At 36.4% G+C, this 22706-nt stretch overlaps 1 protein-coding gene across 4 annotated transcripts in view; it reads right to left on the reverse strand.

Moving 5' to 3' along the window:
- LOC134647958 (tensin-1) overlaps positions 1–22706 on the reverse strand; it is a 148731-nt gene that overhangs the window by 71190 nt on the left and 54835 nt on the right. For 3 of the 4 annotated variants that reach the window (XM_063502357.1, XM_063502359.1, XM_063502358.1), the window contains exons 2-3: positions 18028–18136; positions 13907–13944 (exon numbers count right to left, since the gene is read on the reverse strand). In XM_063502357.1, the coding sequence (XP_063358427.1) occupies positions 13907–13944; positions 18028–18136 (147 nt within the window). Of the gene's footprint in view, positions 1–4526; positions 4614–13906; positions 13945–18027; positions 18137–22706 lie in introns of those variants that run through there. The other variant, XM_063502360.1, reaches the window with a different exon arrangement.

A 22706-nucleotide genomic window follows, 5' to 3' on the forward strand; every position in this document is an offset into this window, starting at 1 on the left:
TAGGTAATAATAATACAGTGGGAATGTGTTCGGTGTCAATCAGAAACGTTATTGCTAACAAGAAATCGATTATCGTGCTTTTATAATCCATGTCCCTGGCGTCGAAGTCGTGATGTGAACGAGCAAAAAATACGCCTGTTGTAAAGTGATTAGTGTAGGTAATGCTTTACCAATACAACCGTCAAGTCTGAAAGAACTTATACAAATTAAAGCATTACATGCGGTTATTTAATAATAATAAATGAATAGCTACGATAGTTGTTGACCAGCAGGGATTTCCCGACTTTTTATCTACTTTTGTTAGGTATTTTTAATTTTTATTAAAACTAAATGACATACCTAAACAAGAAAACAACGGGTTGCACTCCGGGAGTGCCGACAGAAGTGAAAACTCAATGTCTAGTACAAAATGTCTGCAGCACTATGTATAATTGACCCATCCTCCTTTCAATTGAAAAACTTTAGTTCCGAAATTGCTGGTCAGTGAGCTTGTTTAAAATTCGAAATTCAAATTTGTAGCGTACATTTTTTTAAATTCGAATAGAAATTGTAAAGTTACCTTGCAGACCTCGCATCTAAATATATGGTCATGATATTTTGAGTTTTATTCACCAGTACTAGAGTTCACTTTTATTAGCGATTTCATCAAGATGTAGCTTTATTGAATTATATTTGAGTGATATAAAGTTAGAATGTAACTGTGAGATCCTCGTATTTCAGCCCGTAGGTACAAGATTAGAACATTGAGCTTTATTGCTTAATATAAAAGTCCAGTTTTAAATAATTGAGCTGATTATGATACGTTATGACTAAAGTTCTTTAGTGAATAAAAACGAAACAGCAGGCTCAGGCATACATTTTCGCCGCGCGGTAGAAAGAGAGGGTTAGGTACGCCTTACGCTGTCTCGAGTTTATCTGGTTTATCATTTTTTCCCCACCTCAAAAAGTGCACAGCGCCGCTAAAGAAGTTTTCACTTCAAAAAGATAATACAACTTACTAAATACTTAACTTATAGGTAAAAATTTTAGCCTAAATCGCCGTCAATCGTAAAGGTATTGGACATGGGTAATTTTTGCAACAAAAAGCAAAGACACGAGAAAATGCTAGTCACCTGCATCTCTCATATCATTTCTTTACGACCCCACAACACCATGTATACAAAACACTACGTAAATAGCCAAACCATTTACTAACAAATCTACAATAATTTATACAAGTAAGGTATAATATAATATAGGTGCATTATTGATTTTACAGAAATAAGCATTAATAGTCAATCACACTGAACATGTATTATCAATGCCATATAGACATCGATAAGTCCATTGATCAGTTCCGGGTCAATCGGCAGCGGTTGATGTTTGATATCTGTTGTTGTTGAAATATTAATTAAACCGCATTGATTTCATCAAACAAAACTAAGTGTACGTAAGTAGAAGAAAACTAAGAGGTAACTTTACATATATATTATATCATCACTAGCGCCATGTTTTTGTTGGTGCTCATTCTGTTTTTTTATAATTTTACATTTTTGATAATTAAACGTGATTATATATTATATCATCATATTCTTATGGATGGGATAAATAATGTTTACTCTAAAGCTTCTCGTGTCAAATAACTTAGAGCTTTTATTGCGAGCAATATTTTATTTCCTAGGGCCATATTTCCATCGCGACAGATTTTAAGATGCTAATTCCTATTGTAAAGTATTCCTTTTTCGTGATTAACTCAATAATCATAGGTATCAAATCGTAGGTTTGTAGGTTAGGCAGCCGTTTAGCCGTAAAGTGATATCAGTAGACAGGTATATGTTGTTACTTTTGCCTTTGCAATATTTGTAAAGATAACATATCTGCATGAACCTCGTAATCATGCAAATAAACTAACACAATCGACAAATACCACAGACGTAAAGAATGCCGGCGAACATAAATATAAGCAGCTGCATCGCTCCTTCCCATCTTTAGGTACGGATTTATCTTACTAACGCTGCACCTATCTGTACATTTGTTTATAACTTTCGCTCATGATTTTAAAATGTGTAAATGCTCTCTCGTCTTCGCCGCTCTTTTCAGATCGATTGACCCTGTGCCTCGCCTAATTCCCCAACAAACGAAACGACCTTGCATTGTTACCGTTCCTGACTCTCGGTTTGGATGAATAAGTAAAAAAGTAATTGAATGAAAGATCTGGCAGATCTTGTTCGTTATTGTCCATAAACACAATAATTTACGTAAATATAACCGAGTTAACAATATAATGCTTATGATGCCGATTACGAATGATAGTTAAATGAAATGGACCGATCCATTATCTGAAAATAATTTGCAAAACATTGCATCCAAGCTAATTTAATTTATTGCATACACGTTGCTAGTTCCCGAGAGAATCCAGCTTGATAATTGACATTGGAATTGCTAAACTATAATAAAAACAATCGATTTTTATTTATTTCAATATATGTAATATAACTGTTTAAATTGTAAATGGCGTATGACTCAGTGATTTATGGTGGTTTATGTGTAAAAGATCCACGAGGAAAATTATACCGAAGTAAGAACTTATCATGGTTACACTAAGTATAAAAGACACTAAGTGTCAAGAACGCTTTAACGTCCAGGGATGGAATTAGGTACGAGTAGATAGCTGTAAAGTAGAGCTTGTAGCGTCAGCATGCCTCCGCGTCGCCCGGACCGGTCGACACCGTACTTAATCTCCGGCAGAAGGCAACGTACCCGGAAACTAGGTGACTTTTAAGATATCGACCGCCTACCGGAACAGATCACCCACACTCTGCAATTTACAATTTGCATCTCGCTGATGAACTTGTCAAATGAGGCGCGAACGGCCCGGCCTAGCAATAAGTGCATCTTAGAGCGTGCAATTTTAGACGAGAAACTATGTACCAAGTTACCTGTTTACCTGTATTAGGTAACTGTCTATTTAAGTATTTACTAGCTAATAATTTACCGGAAGACTATATTTTAGGCTCGTAATGAAAATAATTATGTTATTGTATTGGTTGTTTTATTTAGTGAAGTAGAAAAGCTAAATATGTAGTAGTGAGCTGTCATTTAAATAAAAGGCTTTCTCAGACGTTTTAAGTTTAAGGAGTTCACGTACCTAAAGCTTTAAATATTTACTGACGACGCACCGTTATAGGTCTAAGAGCCTAAGAAACACCTCATCGTAGGGTCTTTCACATTTTACAAGATACATTTTTGAAACAGGTCAAAATATTATAGTTACGCAAAGTTAATTAGACTTATTGAGTTATGTGGTATGTGGTGTTTAATGTTATTCTTAGGGAGAAATTACATCTAAACGTTTTAATACGAAAATATGTACCTATGTATGTATATGTACTTGATTTACTTATATCTAGTTGGTTAATTAATAAGCGGTAGATGTCAGAGTTATAAGGGCGACGGAGCGAACACATTCCAGAATGCTAGAGACTTGAATCACTGTTGCCATTTTTGGATCCGTTCCGTCCCCACACGCATCTTCGGAGCGAATTGCGGTATCTTTAGAGCGCTTCTATGTTTCCTCAATCCTCCCATATTACTAGATGCGGTTTTGATTTTATACGTATAATTATTAAGTCAATCTGATAAAGTGCCGCTATTTACTTATTAAATAATAATTACCTAAACTGAAAAGATCCTTGGATAAAATATAGAAATATGTATTACATTTAGCTAAGTATTAAGTAAACTATTATGGCACGATTGTAGCAATGGTTGTGTGAAATTAAATATGTAGTACTTACAGGGAAACTAATAATTATCTAGCAAACAACTTATATTAGGTAGGTCCCTAGTTTCAACTACGATGCGCGATTCTAAGAATGCAACGCAAGAGAACATCCACCCTGTCGGTGTCAAGTGTCACCTGACCCGCGTATTTCAAAGTCAAATCGTGGTTTTGCCATTTTATTTGTTCGTCGGGCAAACTGCTTAGTGTATTGAACTGTGAGCATGTGCGGTCGAGGCGAGCGGGTCCGCGCCGTCCGCGGTATCGTACCGGTACCGTCCGCAACACACGCTGCGCCCGCGCTCGAGGCCCTTCTATATCATTGTCTAGAAATCTTTGACCCGCGCCGTAAGGGCACGCACAATCAATGCTGACATTGTTCCGATACATTTACTGTGTTCGTAAAAGTACGGAATTTAATAGATGTCAAGGAGGTCATCTGACACAATATTTCACACTTGAGGTTCTTGGTTTAGTTATGTACCTACTTAGTATTTAGTAGTCATATTTTCTTAATAAACAACTTAACAGTGTGTTGAGGGTTAGCCAATTTATTTATTTATTTAAAAGAACAAAAGGTCTTTTAAGATACAACTGACCTAAAAATTTGTGAGTATTGCAAGTACTTAGATCAGATCGGTAATGAAGAAGCAATTTATGATCTTATCTTCTACGTGTCTAACATAGAAATTTGATATACTTTCAATTTGGAGTAGTTAAATCATCATCATCATCAACCAGTTAAATAATGTAATGTATAATTTACCCGCAGATCCGAGGATCCTCCCGATGATGTAGAGGTGCTGCTACTGCAGCCGAGTCGCCCGGTATGGTACATTTTGTACTGTATGTACTGACAAGAGTCCGAAGAAAGGCAAGTTTGGTTCCTGGCCTAAACGGTTGGTAAAGAGTCTGTATTCACTTGTAACATTCACATCACGAGCTCACTGCTCAGCTATGCTGAGTTTACGTAAAGCTTTCTTCACTTAACAATCATTAGCAGGTGGATTGCGCACATTGTCTCTGCTAACCATTTTAACCGGCTTGTAATGCAATGGTGTTATTGTTGTTAGGGTTATTCTTAGTAGGTACGAAAACGAAATCTGGCAGTTAGTAATGACAACCTATAATAAGCACAACGATAATAACCAGTTAACTAACCGAATAGATTTAACACCTGTTAGCGTCTACGTGACCTAAAGGAGCTGTTTTATCGATCACTGAACACACGAGAAATAGTGGCCCCGATTTATCGCTTACTATCGACTTTGGCAGCAATAAATAATCGTGCCTCAATTTTGGTGATAAGGGAAAATCGCTGTCACCTTGAAAATTGTCTTTTGATAAACGACTAATTTTAATAAGTATCATTCTTGCTTCGTATTTAGACAATCAATTTAACTGGATAACTTTAATTGAAGGCACCTTAAACAAGACAAAACTAAAGGATTAATACAAATTACTATTTAATTTAATTTAATAATATGTAGAGTTAAACATTGATTGTGATGGTTAGGTATCTACATAAAAGTTAATTAAGCAAATTATTATCACATAAACTTGTGCTTATTATTCAAATATACGTACTTTATAACAATCGTAAGCATTCATCTCAACTTACTCAGTTTTAAGATCAAAATAAGTGTTCCTTCATAATCGCAAGCTAAATTTGCCACTAATTGGTAAACACCAGAGGACCACGACCGCGCGCTAATTAAGTGTATTTATAGAAAGGCATGGCTTTCTTAGCTTTAAAAGGCGTTTTATGTGAAATTGGTGATCGAGATAGTTGGATCGGTATCGCGAAAGCGTTTTCGCGTGCGCGTGGGCCGGTCGGCGCGCGCGGCGGCACTGCCCGTGCCCGGCGCGGCGCCGGCGTCGCTCAGCGCGGGACCCGCTGCGTGCGTTGCACTTGATCCTGCCCGCCGCCTCCAGCTCCCAAGATTCCCAGGAAGCTGTACAACGATCTTCGACCACATACCACGTGCCCACTCGTCATGCTTGCTTCTCAGATGCGTTGAACTCTAATAATTCACGCTCAGCGCGTGCTTGCATGTCATGACGAATTAGGAAGTTTTAGTTAAAGTTTGAATCATTATTAAATTGGTTAGTTGACACCATTAAAAAACTGTATCAGTTTTTTTATCCATTGTAGCTTCATAATTATTATATCCGTGTGGGTATTTACTTGGGGACCGGTATAAATATTCGTCTTACCTATGTAAATTCAACTCCAAAGGACTTTCGGTTTTCTACATTATTCAAACTCGTGAACCATATTATTCAAGTTTATGCCAATATATATAGATATATAGCAAGAATGTGTGAATATTCTCAATAAACAATGTCGGACAGCATCCCAGCATCTTCATTTGCATTGCGCCCGCGCCGCCGGGTTTCACTCACGACAACTTCCTACTCCGCAAAAGCCTTTTCTGTCTCTATTCAAGTGAACATTCCACAAATTATTGTTTTCCTTACTCTACTTAACCGTAAGTATAAATAAGTGTAAGTTGTATATGGTAAAGTGTCAAGCAAATTAGTGTAACTGCCTTTTAAAAACACATTATTATCAATTGATAAAGAGGTCAGCGAGGGGCTGCTATATAATTGGAGAAACAACTATAAGTATGTACTTCGTTATCGAAATAACCTTTAAATTTGTCAAACATGATAGTGACTGGAAATTAAAATGAATCTACCTAATTAAGTACCTACTTACATCGTCTGACGTTGAGTTTCCTTAAAGTTCTTAACTTTAAATTTTTTTTTACAAATATTATCAGTTCAGTATATAGGTAAATCTACTAAGTAAAATTCAGTACATAAGCCTCAGTCCCACTATTATTTACCATACATTTCATTTAGACCAATAAGTATTTATTACAAATAAAATGTTTAAAACATTAGTCAACTCAACAGTTAATTTTTATACACAGCTATATTCGGGCCATAAAACGGACAGAATAAGAACTTCATGCATCAAAATCGGCTCAGTCCCATTGACCCTACGGAGGAACACAGACATACGACCCAAACATGGTAAAAATTAAGCTAAATCCCTTTTTAGAAAATCGCGAACGCATAAGTAGGTACTTGTGTGGACTCCTAATGGCGATGGCAGGGTATTAACATTGAGACATGATTATTATAGAAGTCCCGAGAGAAAAGGGACGAGTATTAACATGTTATGTACCTATGTGTTGTGTGTAGAATACAATTGTTTTAACAAGTAGAATAATACGTCATTCATTGAGTCACGTATAACGGCACAGCGCGGGCTTTTTACTCGAGCTCATTCACCATTGTGTCTTGTGTAAATTTCATTCTGTTACATTTTATTAAGCGTATCGTACGGGAGTTCCATTTTTAATACTTCGGATATTTAACTATAGGGCTAAGATATAATAACATCATCTTTTTGTATTTTTTTCTTGTATATATACATAATTTTTAGGACTACATTGGCAATGAGGCTTAGGTACATTCTTTTTTGTCTTGCCCGTTAAAGGGTTAAACTTTAATAACCTACTGTATTTAAAACAATTTGATTGCCTGAGTCATCAACTCAAATACAATTTGGTCGAATTAAAATGTATCTCGCAAAACATCGGTGTTCCGGTGGACATCGCACGGCGCGTGTGCGAACGGAATCCAAGCGAAAAAAAAAACAAAACACCCACTTATACCCCGAATATTGGGTATATAGCTGATCGTGCCTGATAAGACGCGGGTTGGCAGCTTGTTTGGCACCTAAAATATCGCGCGATATATCGCAATCATTAGTCTTCGATTTGTGCGGCATACCTACTCAATCTCGCCCTTGGCTTAATAATGTTATTTATTTATTTATTTAAACTTTATTGCACATAATATATACAACAATGTACAAATGGCGGACTTAATGCCAAATGGCATTCTCTACCAGTCAACCATAGGGCCAAACAGAGATACCTTCAATTGGTGCAGAGGGAGAAAATATATTGAGTGAGTTAAAAAAAGCAAACTATACTTATAAATTACATAAATAAATAAAATATATATAAACTACCACGTATTTATAAAATACATACTATAAATATAATAATGATGGATATTATTCGAACTCTTGCTTTAGCAAATGCTTACGTAACATCCGCGCTTGAAAGTAAACTTACTAGTAGTAGTAGTAGTAGTATGTTAAGCTGCATTCAACTTTTATTACACACCTACAGTAACGAGCATGTATAGTTAAACATCAGAACAGTAGCCCAACTGTTGCCTAGCAGTACAGAATAATTTAGAACACCCTCATACCCGAGATTATAAATGTAGCGTTTGTAGGTAGAGTTTGAGACAGAGAAAATTAAATCCACACTCTAACTTACTCGAATAGGAGCCATATTATGGGTTTGTCTTACAATTTGTATTATTACCTATTGTTAATGTACCTATTGTTAGTATAATAAGCTCTACATTTGTAGTATTCAATTTATAGTGTTACTGTAACGTTGAATTAAGTATTCGGACGAATTAAAATTAGCAAAACTAAGTGTAAGTTAAAATGGTCATCATAAGTTTTATTACCTATCTCTTTGTCTTAGTTATGCGGTGCAACTTTTGCAGCGAACAAAGTTAGTAGTCAAAGCGAAACTGGCGAGTTTTATTATATTAGCGATGCAGAATCACGAAAACGCGAGTCTAGTTACGCTATACATTATTATCATAATTATACATTATATCTTTATCTACCTACCTATTTTGTATTTTTTTTTCTCGGTGGATAAACGGAATCAAGATTCGTAAATAAGTGGGAAATAATACTAATAATTATTCAATCCAGATTTGTCTGAAGAGCGAATGAACGTCTCGTGTAAAGGATGACTCACGTTAGACCGGGCCGTGTCCGGGCCGGAGCCTCCGGCGCTTACTTTTCTATGACAGATGATCACGTGATGCTTTCCATAGAAAACGAAGCCTCGGAAGCTCCGGCCCGGACACGGCCTGGTCTAATGTGAGTCATCCTTAAAGCCTTAACTTTTGAAATTCCTTTACAGTATAAGAACAATTAAAACAAACTGCTTTCATTGTAGTATAGTATTCCAGGGCTGATAGTTATGAATTTCATTCATTTGAAAAACTTGGTGTTGTTGTTTAGTTTAAGATTGATAATGATTTAACCTAGATAGTACGCCGTGTGCCTGCTACACTGCCACATCTCAAAAAACCGTTTTTTCGAGAAATCGCGTCTCAAAGTTGTGAGAGTATAGTTCAGGGTGTTTAATAGGATCTTACTCCTTTAGTTTTAGGTCTATGAATTTAAAATTTAGCTTTTTTTACTCGGAATGATATAACCCTCCTTATGACCACGCCACTTTTTAAAAGAAATGTTTATTTTTTAAGACACAAGGCCCGAAAGACAGGTATTTAGAGTTGTGGCCGTATTGCAGAAACGTTTTTTAAAGATTTTGAGATGCGGCCAAATTTAAACACAAAATTATTGGATAAAGGTTACCATGCAAATATAAATAAAAACACCAAAATAGTTAAAATCCCTTTATTTTATCAACTTTGGTAGGAACAAGATCACTGTACGCGATAATATGTGTAACTAGCTTATAATCAGCAACATTATACCATGTCATTACCAAATAATATTAATTGTTTAAAAGGTTCTTTATAAAATTTGAACAAATAAAACTTTGAAACTTCTTTTTTAAAACATTCATAATAATAAAAAGTATTTAGAATACTATATTATAAAATAAGAAATCAAAACACAATACTGTTCCTTGCTAATTTGTGAAATCAACATCTTTCAGAACATCGCAGTCAATTTATTTATTATAATGTATTCAGTAAGTTAATTCTTACAAGTAGGTAACTTCTTATAAGTAATCAGTACAAGAAATAACGAATATAACAATGTATTTCAGCTTAGCACTAATAAATAAAAAAAAGCGTTGATACACAAAATATTTTGTTTTCGTTACTTTAGTAGAATCAACGTATGTAATAATCAGTCTTCTTTAAGTAGACTTACAAAATACAAAGGTAGTAAATTGCTGTATATTTTCCTTTAAAAGGCCAATATTTAGTACTTACACAATACACATCAATAACACGTAACTACTGGACTCTAAACTTAATCATAGGTAATTCTGTTTTCTGGTGAATCCTTCGCTTTTGACAAAGGTGTCACACGAGAGAGACTGTCCGAGGTGGCATTACGTGTGTTAGCAGATCTACTCGTAGTCCTCGAAATTTTAGATCTAAAACAAGCAAGCATATAAAACATAGCTATATCTAGTTTCTATCATTCTTCATAAAAGCATTTTAATGGAAATAAATTGAATAGCTAGGACACACACCGATAAAAACATTAAACACAGTCATTACCACGAAAATTCCTTTACCATTATTAATAAGTTAATGTAAATATATCAAAGTAACGACTTTCCACGTGATTTAGTTTTTGGCGCCAAAGTCCCCAAAATAAAAGCAGTTATTATAATATTTAACAAAATTCCAATATTATGACACCATCCCGAATACAACCATCCCGAACACAGTTAGTAATTTACCTCACACAATAAAATCCGTTGCATATTATTGGCAGTAAAGCGTGCTATAGAATTAGACACACATAATATTATATACAATAAAATGTTAGTTAAATACATACACACTCTTCGAAAACATGCTCAATACTTATCTTTCTTCAGACGGGTAAAAATATGTATTAGGCTCACGACCCTCACTGATGAGCCATATTGAACCGCACTTGTAAGAAAACAAAGTTGAGATTTGCTTAATCATTTTGTTGCGTTGTGGTAGTTTCGGTGGCGAGCTTGTAATTTTGTAATAATAAGTGTAGTACTTACTGCTGTGACACAACCAATTGCCGTTTGTTTCTTTTATATTTATAGTGATTCATCGTAATTATCACTCAACTAATTATTATTTTCTAGGACGCAACTCAAAAGTTTCATTTAAAACGTGTGCTATATAGCCACAACTCAAAAGGGCCGTCAGTTCACGTACGAACGCCAGACGGCAGACTGGCAAGTGGCTGTATTGCAGGGAATCGTCTGACAATTTATGGTCAAATCCATAAGGCCACTTGTGAGAAAAAGGCTCTTAAAGACCTTTTTTGCTATGGCTCTCGAAATAAGGTCGTAAATTGAACAATTTTGAATACGAATCTGCAATAATCCAGAAAATTAAAATTTTTGAATTGTGGCCGTATAGCAGGCACACGGCGAGTAGTCACTACTTTACCAATGCGATCTTCTTAGTTAATGGGCTACATGTACTTCTAAACATATAGGTAAGTACATATTATAGATACCTCTACACATAATACGTAAAACAGTAATTACTTGAGTAGGTGCCAAAACAAGATATAACTTTTATTTTAATAATCAAAAATACCGGCAATTCCTAATAAATTAAATAGGTAAAGTTAGGGTTTGAGATCCGGATATCCGGATATCCGAAATATCCGGATATCCGTCAAATCTAAGATCCGGATCCAACGTCTCATAGGATCCGGATATTTCGGATCTCACGGATCCGTCAAATATTGCATTGGTCGCGTTATTGGTACGCGATAACGTCATAAAATAAGTACAAATATTGCTTAAACTAAACTGTAGTAACAGTAAGTCTTAAAAGGAGCTACCTGCATGCCTCCTGACTGGAATAAGGGTAAATATTTGTATGTTTTAAAGTAATTGTTATCAGGTTTTCGCTCAGTCACCTTTGGGTCGTCTACCTGGAACTTGATTAGTGCTTGTGCGTGTTGTTATCAGTGACTTTTTGTGTTATCGTGTCCGTTCCCAGTCTTCTGTTAACATAAATAACATGTGCTTGATGAGCTGCTAACTGAGTAACTAATATTGATATTTTTTTCTCGTTATTAAGAAGCTGTAGCCCAAATTTCTTAATTTCACGAAACTTTTGTAGTAATTTCACATTATTTTGCAGTAATTAACTGGATTTATATATACCTATAATGGAAGATTGTTGTAATGGGGACTGAATAAATGAGTTAGATACTTTTTCTAAGCCATTTTTCTCAATCTAACCACTGAAGGTATAGCTATTTTACCAAGGTAAAGGAAGTACGTTTTTTAATAGTATAAATTATATCACACCACACCGGTATAATATAATAAAAGTACATAAATGTAACTTTTTCTCCATTTTCTATTTTGTGAGCTTATAATGGCAAATTTAAGAAAAAACGCCGAAGTTAAAGCGGTGTTTTTAGGCACCTTTAGAATTAATTCTTCTGTGCAGATATATAGAAATAAATTTGCTTTAATTACTTCATTTTTGGCGTTTTCGGTTACAAATCGACTACGGCCTCCTAAAAAAAATGCATAATATTATTAATAGGAATACCTAATTAAGACTACACTGAATATCTTATTATACTTATTTATATCGTTTTGAGATAATAATAATAATTATTAATAATTGTAATTAACATTTTACATTTTACTAGCTGTTCGTTGTATGTAAGTTGTAAATTTCGTCACCTTTCTTGATACAGATCCGTATTATCCGAATTATCCGGATATCCGGATCCGTCAAATTTTAATATCCGAAATATCCGGATCCGAAAAATTGACGGATCTTGCAAACCCTAGGTAAAGTTGACATTTAATTAATATAAGTTACTCGTATCGTACCTCATATATTACCTGCGTTTAATAATTATAAGGTTGAACGCCATTAAATATGCAAGTCACGATTAGAGATAAATCTCAGTTAATATTAGTTGTCCACGAGATATTGGAATGGGTTACTGGTACTGCCAGGTCTGCCAGCAACGTACCTAGCCTAGGTACCTATGCCTAGGTACGGTTGCAACCCAACATTGGCCTCAGACGTCTCAGCAGATCACACTCAATGCTTCAGGCCAAGTGTTCACAGTATGAACAAATTAACTAGGAAGATCATTGTACAATCCTTTTAGGATCCAATTTAATCAGTAGTCAGTCTAGTAAGCTTGCGCTAGCGCACAATGGGAGCGTAACCACCGGCTGGCCGATTGTCATCAAATGTTCTCTGGCTAAACATGGACAGCAGAACCGGAATATTATCTGTTTCGTGAATACATTTAAATAAAGACCGTATAAACGACCGCGAAATGGCTTGTGTGACCGCTTCACAGATAAATACGTGACGGACATCGTTGCAGAGGGGCTACCGCCAAAATCGGAATTCGCAAATTGCGGGAATCTTCCTCTTTATTCCATTGCAGGCGTAATTAGAGTGACAGAGAAAAATGCCCGCAATTTGCGAAATTCGATTTTCGCGGTTATAGCCCTGACAGTAAAGACGTTTATTTATATTATGGAAGTCGCTAATGATGTTTGAATTATTACTATTATTAGAATAGACCGGTACATGATTTCTGAAATTACCAAATACACCCATCTACTTCCTTAGGCTGGGCACATACTACTTCGTTGTATGGTAGGTACAAGTAATTACGTAGGTATATATGTATACGTATACTCTGGCACAGCCTCAGTAGAAAAAGGCTGCAAATTTAAAATAAATGAATTTTGCGCCTTTTGCTACTGACAAGTTGGGTGTGTTTGAGTATACCATACCTATTCCTATTTTAACATTAATTTACAACATTTTCCCCCTCTTTGTTCACATTTTAACGGTATTTTAGCGGTAATTTAGATAAGTATTGATTATGTGTTATCTAAGCGATGAAAAACGTATATATTTCGTATAATTTATGCTTCCGGAAAGATTAAAAGAATTATTTATCAACAGTCGATAGGTAAAGCAAACTTCCGGAAGCCACGGTTTAAACATGCTGTGTGTATGTTTACGCCATCTAGTGGCATTATCAGATAAAGAATAGCGTTTAAAGTGCGCATGCGTGCTACGCATCTGTGTGACTAACTAATACTTATCATACTGGTAGAGGGCAGCACTGGCCATGCCATGCCAGTTGTAAATTCTTAGAGGTACCTATACAGATATTCCACTTGGAATCTAAGATTAATTTTATGTAATATAAAATTAATTTTCATATTTTAAATTAATACCAAGAGCACAGTAGGGTACAAGTAGATTCTACACAAACTTAAAATACTTACAGCAAACATTTTAAGCGCCAAATTCAAAACTTACCTTGCTTTCGCAGGACGTGTGGCACACATATTTGCAAACTGAAACAAAAACATTTATGTAATAGCGGCACGACGACTTCTATCGTTGCTACGATTCCTACAGCTTAACATACTTTATGGCCCATAAAACATACTTAGTATACGTTAAATACTCTTTTAATTTGAATTTCCGGTTCCTGGTAGCTAAGGATTGGAGAACCCATCGGTACGGGCCAAAACTGGGTACGTCAGGAATGTAGTTTTTATTATAATGAGGATATCATTCAAGAACAAAAATATTACATATCTTAGAACTGCAATGTTAGCCTGGGGAAAGAATTACAATTCTAATAAAAATACGTGTATGACGTTACGATATATAAGTCACGTCAGGATTATTAATTGTATTTCGATTTTAAATAAGCCAAACGTTTATCTTAATAATACACATAATAATTGATACCGGGGGTTGTTCACCTTTAGGGGCCAAACTAACACGATGTTTCAGCAAAAATTGTATAAGTATATATGTATATTATTTTATCCTCTAGCCGCCCAGAGACCTATAAAAGGTCTCCTATTCCATTCAAATTTGAACTTTGTGTTGACAAGATAAAATTTAATTTTGCTTGGCAAGGTTTGACGTATAGGCAGCTAGAGGTTCTATATTATATTGCCATTCAATTTGTCGATTAGAGATCATTGGATTATGCATGCAGTTTATAAATTATGATCATCACCGCCATCGCCAATGCCAGTGATTAAGTACCTAGACGACAATTAATTGTATAGTTTACTTTAGATCACCTTGCAATTACGTAATACAGATGTACTTAAAGCCCTTAAAGGTAACTAAATAACCAACTACCTCCTACTTACATAAACTTCTGTAACATTCATCACTTTGTAAGACAGCAAATTAGATCCATAACAAAGTTTGTGGGAAACACAAACGTTGTTTTATTCAGAGATTAGGCCTCATTCAGTTACGCCATGAATTACAAACACGGCCTCTGCCTACGACGCCGACGTATAAAAACATTCCTTGAATAAGCAAATATTTTTTCAAATGTTTACCTTTCCTAAACCAAGTAAGGGCCCGATTCTGATTTTGAAATAGACATTTATTAGATATCTTTTAGACATCACCAAGATACGATAACGATATGTTTAAGATCTAACCTGTCAACTTTGACATTTGCGCGATTCTGAAGATACTCTTGAACGATTTCCACAAGATATGACTTAGAGATCCAATTCACATCTAATAGATATCTAACTCTATCTAACGTAAAAGTGACATTGGTTGCCCGAATTGCGCTGCAAAAGAGAACTACGAGGGTTGTTTGAGAAATAACTTGGTTTCATATCAAAAAATAATAATATTGCAAATGTATTTATTTTATTTCTCTACGTAATCCCTCCGAAGTTCTACGCACTTGTCCCAACGAGTCTGCAACTTCTCTATGCCTTCACGGAAGTGCGTTTCTTCAAGGGCCTCGAAATACGCATTGACCTCCCATATAACCTCCTCATCGGACTTAAAATTTCGCCCTAAGAGAAATGTTTTCAGTTTCGGGAAGGGGTGATAGTCCGACGAAGCCAAATCTGGTGAATAAGTAGGGTGTGGAAGAAGTTCCAATCGTAACTCCGACAATTTTTGTGCAGCGACACGACTTGAATGCACCGGAGCGTAGTCATGGTGAAAAATCACATTATTTTTTGCCAAACCTGGACGTTTTTCAGCTATTGCCGCCTGTAACTGATCCAAAAGTGATGCGTAGTATGCCCCAGTTATAGTTTTTCCCTTGGCCAGGTAGGCAATTAAAAGTATCCCTTTGCGTCCCAAAACACAGACGCCATCACCTGTCCAGCAGACGGAATGCATATGGCTTTCTTTGTAGTTGGCTCACCATGACCAGCCCATTGTTTCGACTGATGTTTCGTCTCCGGGATGTAGTGATGGATCCAGGATCCATTCATAGTAACAAAACGGCGAATAAAATCTGTTGGATTTTTTTAAACACCTGCAAATCTTCATCAGATGTTCACATGCGAATACGCATTTGTTCTGGAGTCAGTAATCGCGGCACTTACCTTACACAAAGCTTTTTCTTATGCAAATCGTCGTGTAAAATAAAATGCACCCGCTCAGAAGAGATGTTTGTGGCTTCAGCTAATTCGCGTATTTTCAATCTTCGGTCGGCTAAATCTAAATCATGGATTTTATCGATGATTTCGGGTAAAAGTGCTGTTTTCGGGACTCCCGGACGGGGCGAGGTGCATCTTTAATGCATGTCCTGCCACGCTTAAACTCATTTACGCAAAGTCAAATCGTTCCCTAGGAAGGACACGAACTACCCAACGTAGGTAAAATCCTTTTATTGATTTGTTTCACAGTTTTGCCTTCCAAAAAAAGAACTGAAAAACTCCACGAATTCCAATTTTTTCCATTTTCCCGCGTAACTCAGACCAGTTTTGTTTGAACTACTGTCAAATGTCAAATTCCTGCCAAAAATGACATGACGCCACATATTAAATATGTTTAATTACTAAACTAAATCAATACATACAGAGTTGACGCCAACGCCATCTATACGTAGGCGAAACAAGTTACTTCTCAAATTACCCTCGTAGTTGAAATCTAATCTATAACGTATCTAGAATGGATCAGAGGGCCTACCGCGAACCACGTTCGACGTGTTACCTCCCTGTCACACTTCGTACGAATTTACAAGTGCGACAGAGAGGCAACACGTCGAACGTGGTTCGCGGTAGGCGCTCTGTCGTCTATTGTGAATATCTTGAAGTTCGAATACGGCAGTAAGTATAGGTACAGGTACCTACGTAGCTATGTTTTGGAATTCCTCTGTTGTAAGAACATAAAACGTAGCGAAGTCGTCCCTCGTGATATTTGCCGCACATTTCACAGCCTGTTGATGTCTAAGCATCTACGAGCAATTGAATTTGAAACGTGACATTTAATTTAAACATTCGTCTTGGCTTCTAGTAATTTTGTCGTCAATGACCTTTGAATGTCAGACTGGCAACGCAAGTTTGTAACAAGTTTACATCGGAGCCCCGGCGAGAGTGCTTACATAAATCTCCTTTGAACCTTATAATGAACTCACTAAACGATATTAAATTGCTATCAAGATCATAATCATCCCCATTTGAGTGAATAATATTGCGAGAGGAATACTTGGCTGTCGGTATCTTTATAATTAACGATCTCCAGTAACGTTAGAGTGGAGTATAATAAAACCCTATTTTCCGTAAATCACTTAATAAGAACGAAGGTGTAACAGCTTGTAATCGAAATATAAAGAATTCGATTCCATATTCGTCCAAAATATAGCAAGCAATACAAATAAGTAGAAATGTACTGAGAAATAGTTCTCGAAATTGCTTTTTTTCTATGGAGATTTCGTAGACAGCCTACATCTTTAAACATCGAAAACATGTCGAAAGTTCACTGGATCGTCAATTTAAACTCCCATTAGAAACTTTTTTCCCTCCGGAAAGTTTACGAAATATTATGATTTTAAAAATTATGTAACTACTACATAAGGTAGGTAAATTGCTACTTACATACCTATGTACTTAAAAGTGGAAAAGTCTAACTAAGTGTGTACTACTGGTTTAGGTAAAAAAAGTGGAGCAGAGCCTATTATAATACATATTATGACGTAAGATTTGCAGACATGTTATTTAGTTATCTAATAAGTACCTACATATGTTTATAATGTATTATTTATGGCATTCCATTGTACATAGAGATGTTATCTTAAATTAAATTGTTACAACATGGACCCTGAATAGGGTATGGCTACCTATAGCAAGTGAACCTTAATAATTAATATTGTCCACTTATAATTTAATTCTAATGAAGATAAAGCATTAGTCGACTGGCAGGCCAATAAAGAAAGCACACTGACATCAAATTGGCCTATTTATTATAAACGCACCTGTACAAGTGTACACTTAGGTACACAAACATGCTTTTACCTAGGAACCTAGGTAACTGCTGTATCTGTCCGTATGAATGACCTATTTGTTTTTCTTAATCCTCAATCCGCCGCGCCGTTCTGACCTTAAACCTCTGATTCGTCCATAAGTCATAATACACAAAAAAGTTCGTACCTCGACAGCAGGAGCCTTGCCCGGCGACTGGCTGGTGGCACCAGTGGCAGGGTTGCGGCTTGCGGAACGATTTACTGCGGAATGCGTGCGCCTGCGCCACGCCCTCCTTCTGAAACAATATAACATAATCTTATATTATTTATGTTGCAATACAGTTCAATTTATGGTCTCCTCTTGTCTAGTGGCAATTTTAACCTACAAAACTGTTTTATAAAGTTTTAACTTTGAAAATAACTAAAAGAAAGTTGCGCCTAAAAACACATTGAACATTAAGCTAAGAAATTAATTGATTGTTAAATTGCTTAAGTATTACACGCGGTTTTAAAGTTTTACTTATTGATTTGTCTGAACCGTGTGATAGGCACCTTACATACGTATGTCAACTATTGCATGTTTTTTTAATTAGGTAAGTAAGTATATTCCTAATTAATTTATACAACCTAGGTCACACACATTACTAAAAGATCTGAACCCAAGAATACAATTGATCTAAACACAAGAGTTCCCATTTCATACAACAATGTTAAATTCCTGGTCATGTTATTTTAAAGACATCAAACAGACCCTAGAAGCGCGTGTAGCAGGTACTGACGATGCTGGCCACCCAGTCGCGATCTTGTTATACGACTATTCCTGATGCTTATTACAATGAGGTAAAGTCCAGTATTGGTCAGCTGAGTATGTTGAACTGCTGTTTGTACCTGGCCGCAGCGAGCTCCACGGACAATGCACGCGGCGGTGGGAGGCGATCCATTCAACAACGCGTTCAGTAATTATCCAAACAACTTTTTCTTATTTTCGTTCAGCCGCATAAAGATTCAATGTACATGAATTAATATTGTGTGTCACATAAAGTTTATTTATTATTGCCTTAGACTTTATATCTTGTTGAAAATGTTAATAGGTACCTATGCAGGTACGTACACCTACGTGTACCTATAATATTGGGCCCTACAGCATTGTATTATAAGTTTCATTTCCTTTAAAACCTATACTAAATCGTAAAATACTTTCTCGCTTATGCATTATTTATTTATTTTATTTATTTAATTAATAAAGTACAGTGATATTCTTAACTATAATCATAGCCCCGCAAAACTCAACAATGAGTTTGACTGTGGGGTCATCAGTCTCTGGTTAATATGTAACTTAATGTAACTTAAAGTAGGTAAATTAATTACTACAATGTGTCATGGTAATGTTTTTTTAACATAGATTTAAATTTGGACTTCTTGTTTTCGCGTCTTATAGCTTCAGGCAAACTATTGAGTAAGTATGGAATTCTTTTTCTAAGTGTTCTATCCCCGTAGTAGTTATTAATTCTAGGAACGGATAGTTTGCCTGTAGTCACAGCCTTTATAGGTATGGTTCGATGCAGACTGTTTATCTGTCAAATTATCTATGCTTAAAATACATTCAGTTATTTAGACCATTATCGTGTCAATAAAATAAGTAAATATATTCCACTCAGTCAAGCTCCGAAGCCCTGCAATAGTCGAGCAATTTGCATTCAATAACTAACCACTCACAACTTGATCTTATCTCTTTAAAGCTCTAACATGTTTTACACTCGTTTGCAAATTGTAACTGACAGCCACAAATCAGATCTCGTTACGTCCGTTCTTGTTTGTAGCGAGCGGAGGAAATGGGCTATTTCAGCCGGTCTTACGCTATAAATGGCATGTACGGGATAATGGCGGGGACTTTATGAGCACCTGTACATTTTGCGGAAGAGTCTGCCCACTCTGCCCGATATAATGACGTCACGGGTTTCTGCGCTGGCGCCGGCGCCACATTTGCTGCGCACATGATCGACAGTCGCAAAATAAATCACTCCTCTGTTCTTATCTACACACAATGCTCAACCACCCGTCTAAGTGCTTTGAAATTGAGAACAACGATGATTCGATTTACATTTTTATTTTGGTCTCTAATCCTTTCGAACCATAAACATAAATGTATCTCAACTGGTTTCCTCCAACCTACAAAAAAAACTTGAGAATACATAACAGCCGAACAACAAGGCGTGCGTGCGCGGTCTCACACACGTGGCGTAGTTTTTGCCACCTGCTCCTGCCAGGCATGCAGCCGCCGGGAGCCGCGTGAGCGTAGCACAGTGGTTACACAAGCACACTCCAACAAAGGAGCACACCCGCTCCATTAACTAACCAAATCAAATAACATTGAACAGCTGGTTCTATAGCCAATTCAAACAATAGGGAATCCAACTGTCCGACAAATAGATGTCTCCATTTTAAACGAAGCGGTCCCACTTTTGATTTAAAACTCCAGTTATGCCTCTATTTCGGCTCGTCCGACTCTGCTAGAATTACTTGGCCTCTGCATTCACAGCTGCTATACGTACTCTAAGGTCAAACCTTTACTGGTCCACTTCAGACTATGTGGTCGGTAAGCGTAGAGAACAAGGGCTTTGCAGGCCTGCACGCGTCAATCGGCTCGTACATAAAGCGATGCAATCAATAACAATGCCCTCCAATGTCGGGCGCCTATAAAATGTGCATGAATGGAAGTAGGTGGTGTATCGAAATGTACGTGCACAATGATACTTTAGTAGGTTACAAGGCGCTGGTTCTCGGAATCCAATTCATTGTTGAATAATTCGGCAAATCCCGACAATAAATCGCAAAGGGTCGGGAGTCGGGACTCGGGAGTAGCAACCGCCCCTCCACGGGGTGCAAGCGCGGACGGCAGTGGAACACAAACACACTTATTCCAAGTTTTGTTATTATAATGTAAGAACATATATAACATCTGCACGTGAAGAAACATACCTATTACTAGTTCCAAATGTCAAACTAGGGTTTAGATTACCCTGTCTTTAGAGTTTTTTCTTTATAGAAAATATTTTTTGCCCATAAAAAAGTGTCTCTGTTGAGTTAAGCGGTGAGTTATTTCTTCCGAACGAACGATCCCTCCCATTGCCCTTACGACACAAATAAAGAAAAAATAAAAGTGAAAAATAACTAAAGCATAAAGCCGATGCTCACGAGAGCGGCTACTGTCGTCATAAGGAGAGTTAGATTTTTGTTTATCATGCCCAATAATTTGGCGATCGAACTGTTCCGTGATTGAGGCACACAACCACGCGACGTACGATCTGCGGTATACAGTCGGGCTTACCGGGAACACTTAGCGAAGTTTGCAGAAGGAGTAGGACGTTGCTCTGAGTCTTGGTGTATTTCTGCGAACGGAGCAGTAAAGCAAAACCACTCGAATACTTTGTTCATTTTCATTTGTATTTTCTTGTTTTATTTTAGATATATTTAGGGTTGTTGGTTTTAATTTAGTATTATTCATAGATGTATTTAGTTCATAAGTTATTTATTTGTCTTTTTATTGTTTGTTGCCATATATTGAGTCTTATAGGTAAATTAAACAAAATTACCTAAGTGTAAACTAATATTTTGCCGGCTACAATAATTTAAAGACTACGTTGCAATGTGAACAGCGCCCGTCCAGTCATTACAGCATCCCCCACGCAGGCCGCCGACGGACTCCCAACAAGCACTTATTAAAGAAAGGGTCGCGCCGTCTGTGCGGCGACCTTCACCCACAAATCTATAACTATACGTTGTATGTATTACGTATATAGATTAAAAGCTACCCGCACGGCCTGGGGCTATAAGGTGGGCCTATACCTGTATATTTTGTAGCAACTATAAAAAGAAGTACTTAACGAAGTATATGTACATACTTTTAAGTCTATAACTTGTTTGTTCGGAAAATGTTACCAAAACTTTAGTTATTAATCTTCTATATATATAAATGCACGTGTCCTGACTGATTGACTGACTGACTGACTGACTGACTGACTGACTCATCAACGCAGAGCCGAAACTACAAATGCTAGAAAGTTGAAATTTGGACACTAGGTTGCATTTATAAAATGTATAAGAGCTAAGAAGCGATTTTGAGAAATTCAACCCCTAAGGGGGTTAAAAAGGGGATGAAAGTTTGTATGGGGTTCAAGTTTTATTTTAAGCTAGGAATTTGAAACTTTGTAAAAATGTATTACATTAAAAAACAAGAAAACTAATTTCTGCGTTTTCGAAAATTCATCCCCCAAGGTGGTGAAAAAGGGGTTGAAAGTTTGTATGGAGATCAAATATTTTTGTGAGTGTGGGACTTGAAACTTTGTATAAGGGGAAATTATTATAAGACAGAAAAAGTAATTTCAGCGTTTTTGAAAATTCATCCCCTAACAGGGCTAAAAAGGGGTTGAAAATTTGAATCCATTACAAATGCTTTGAAACTTCTTAGAAAGGCATAATAGCCAATTACAAAAAAAAGTAATTGCGACGTTTTAGGAAATTCAACCCCTAAGGGGGGGGGGGGGAAAGGGGATGAAACTTTGTCCGGGGGTGCAAATTTTATTTTAAGCAAGGAATTTGAAACTTTGTAAAAATGTATTACATTAAAAAACAAGAAAACTAATTTCTGCGTTTTCGAAAATTCATCCCCCAAGGTGGTGAAAAAGGGGTTGAAAGTCTGTATGGAGATCAAATATTTTTGTGAGTGTGGGACTTGAAACTTTGTATATGGGGATATTATTATAAGACAGGAAAAGTAATTTCAGCGTTTTTGAAAATTCATCCCCTAACAGGGTTAAAAAGGGATTGAAAGTTTGAATCCATTACAAATGCTTTGAAACTTCTTAG

The sequence above is a fragment of the Cydia amplana genome, chromosome 5 (genome assembly GCF_948474715.1).
Source record: "Cydia amplana chromosome 5, ilCydAmpl1.1, whole genome shotgun sequence".
Lineage (NCBI taxonomy): Eukaryota > Metazoa > Arthropoda > Insecta > Lepidoptera > Tortricidae > Cydia > Cydia amplana.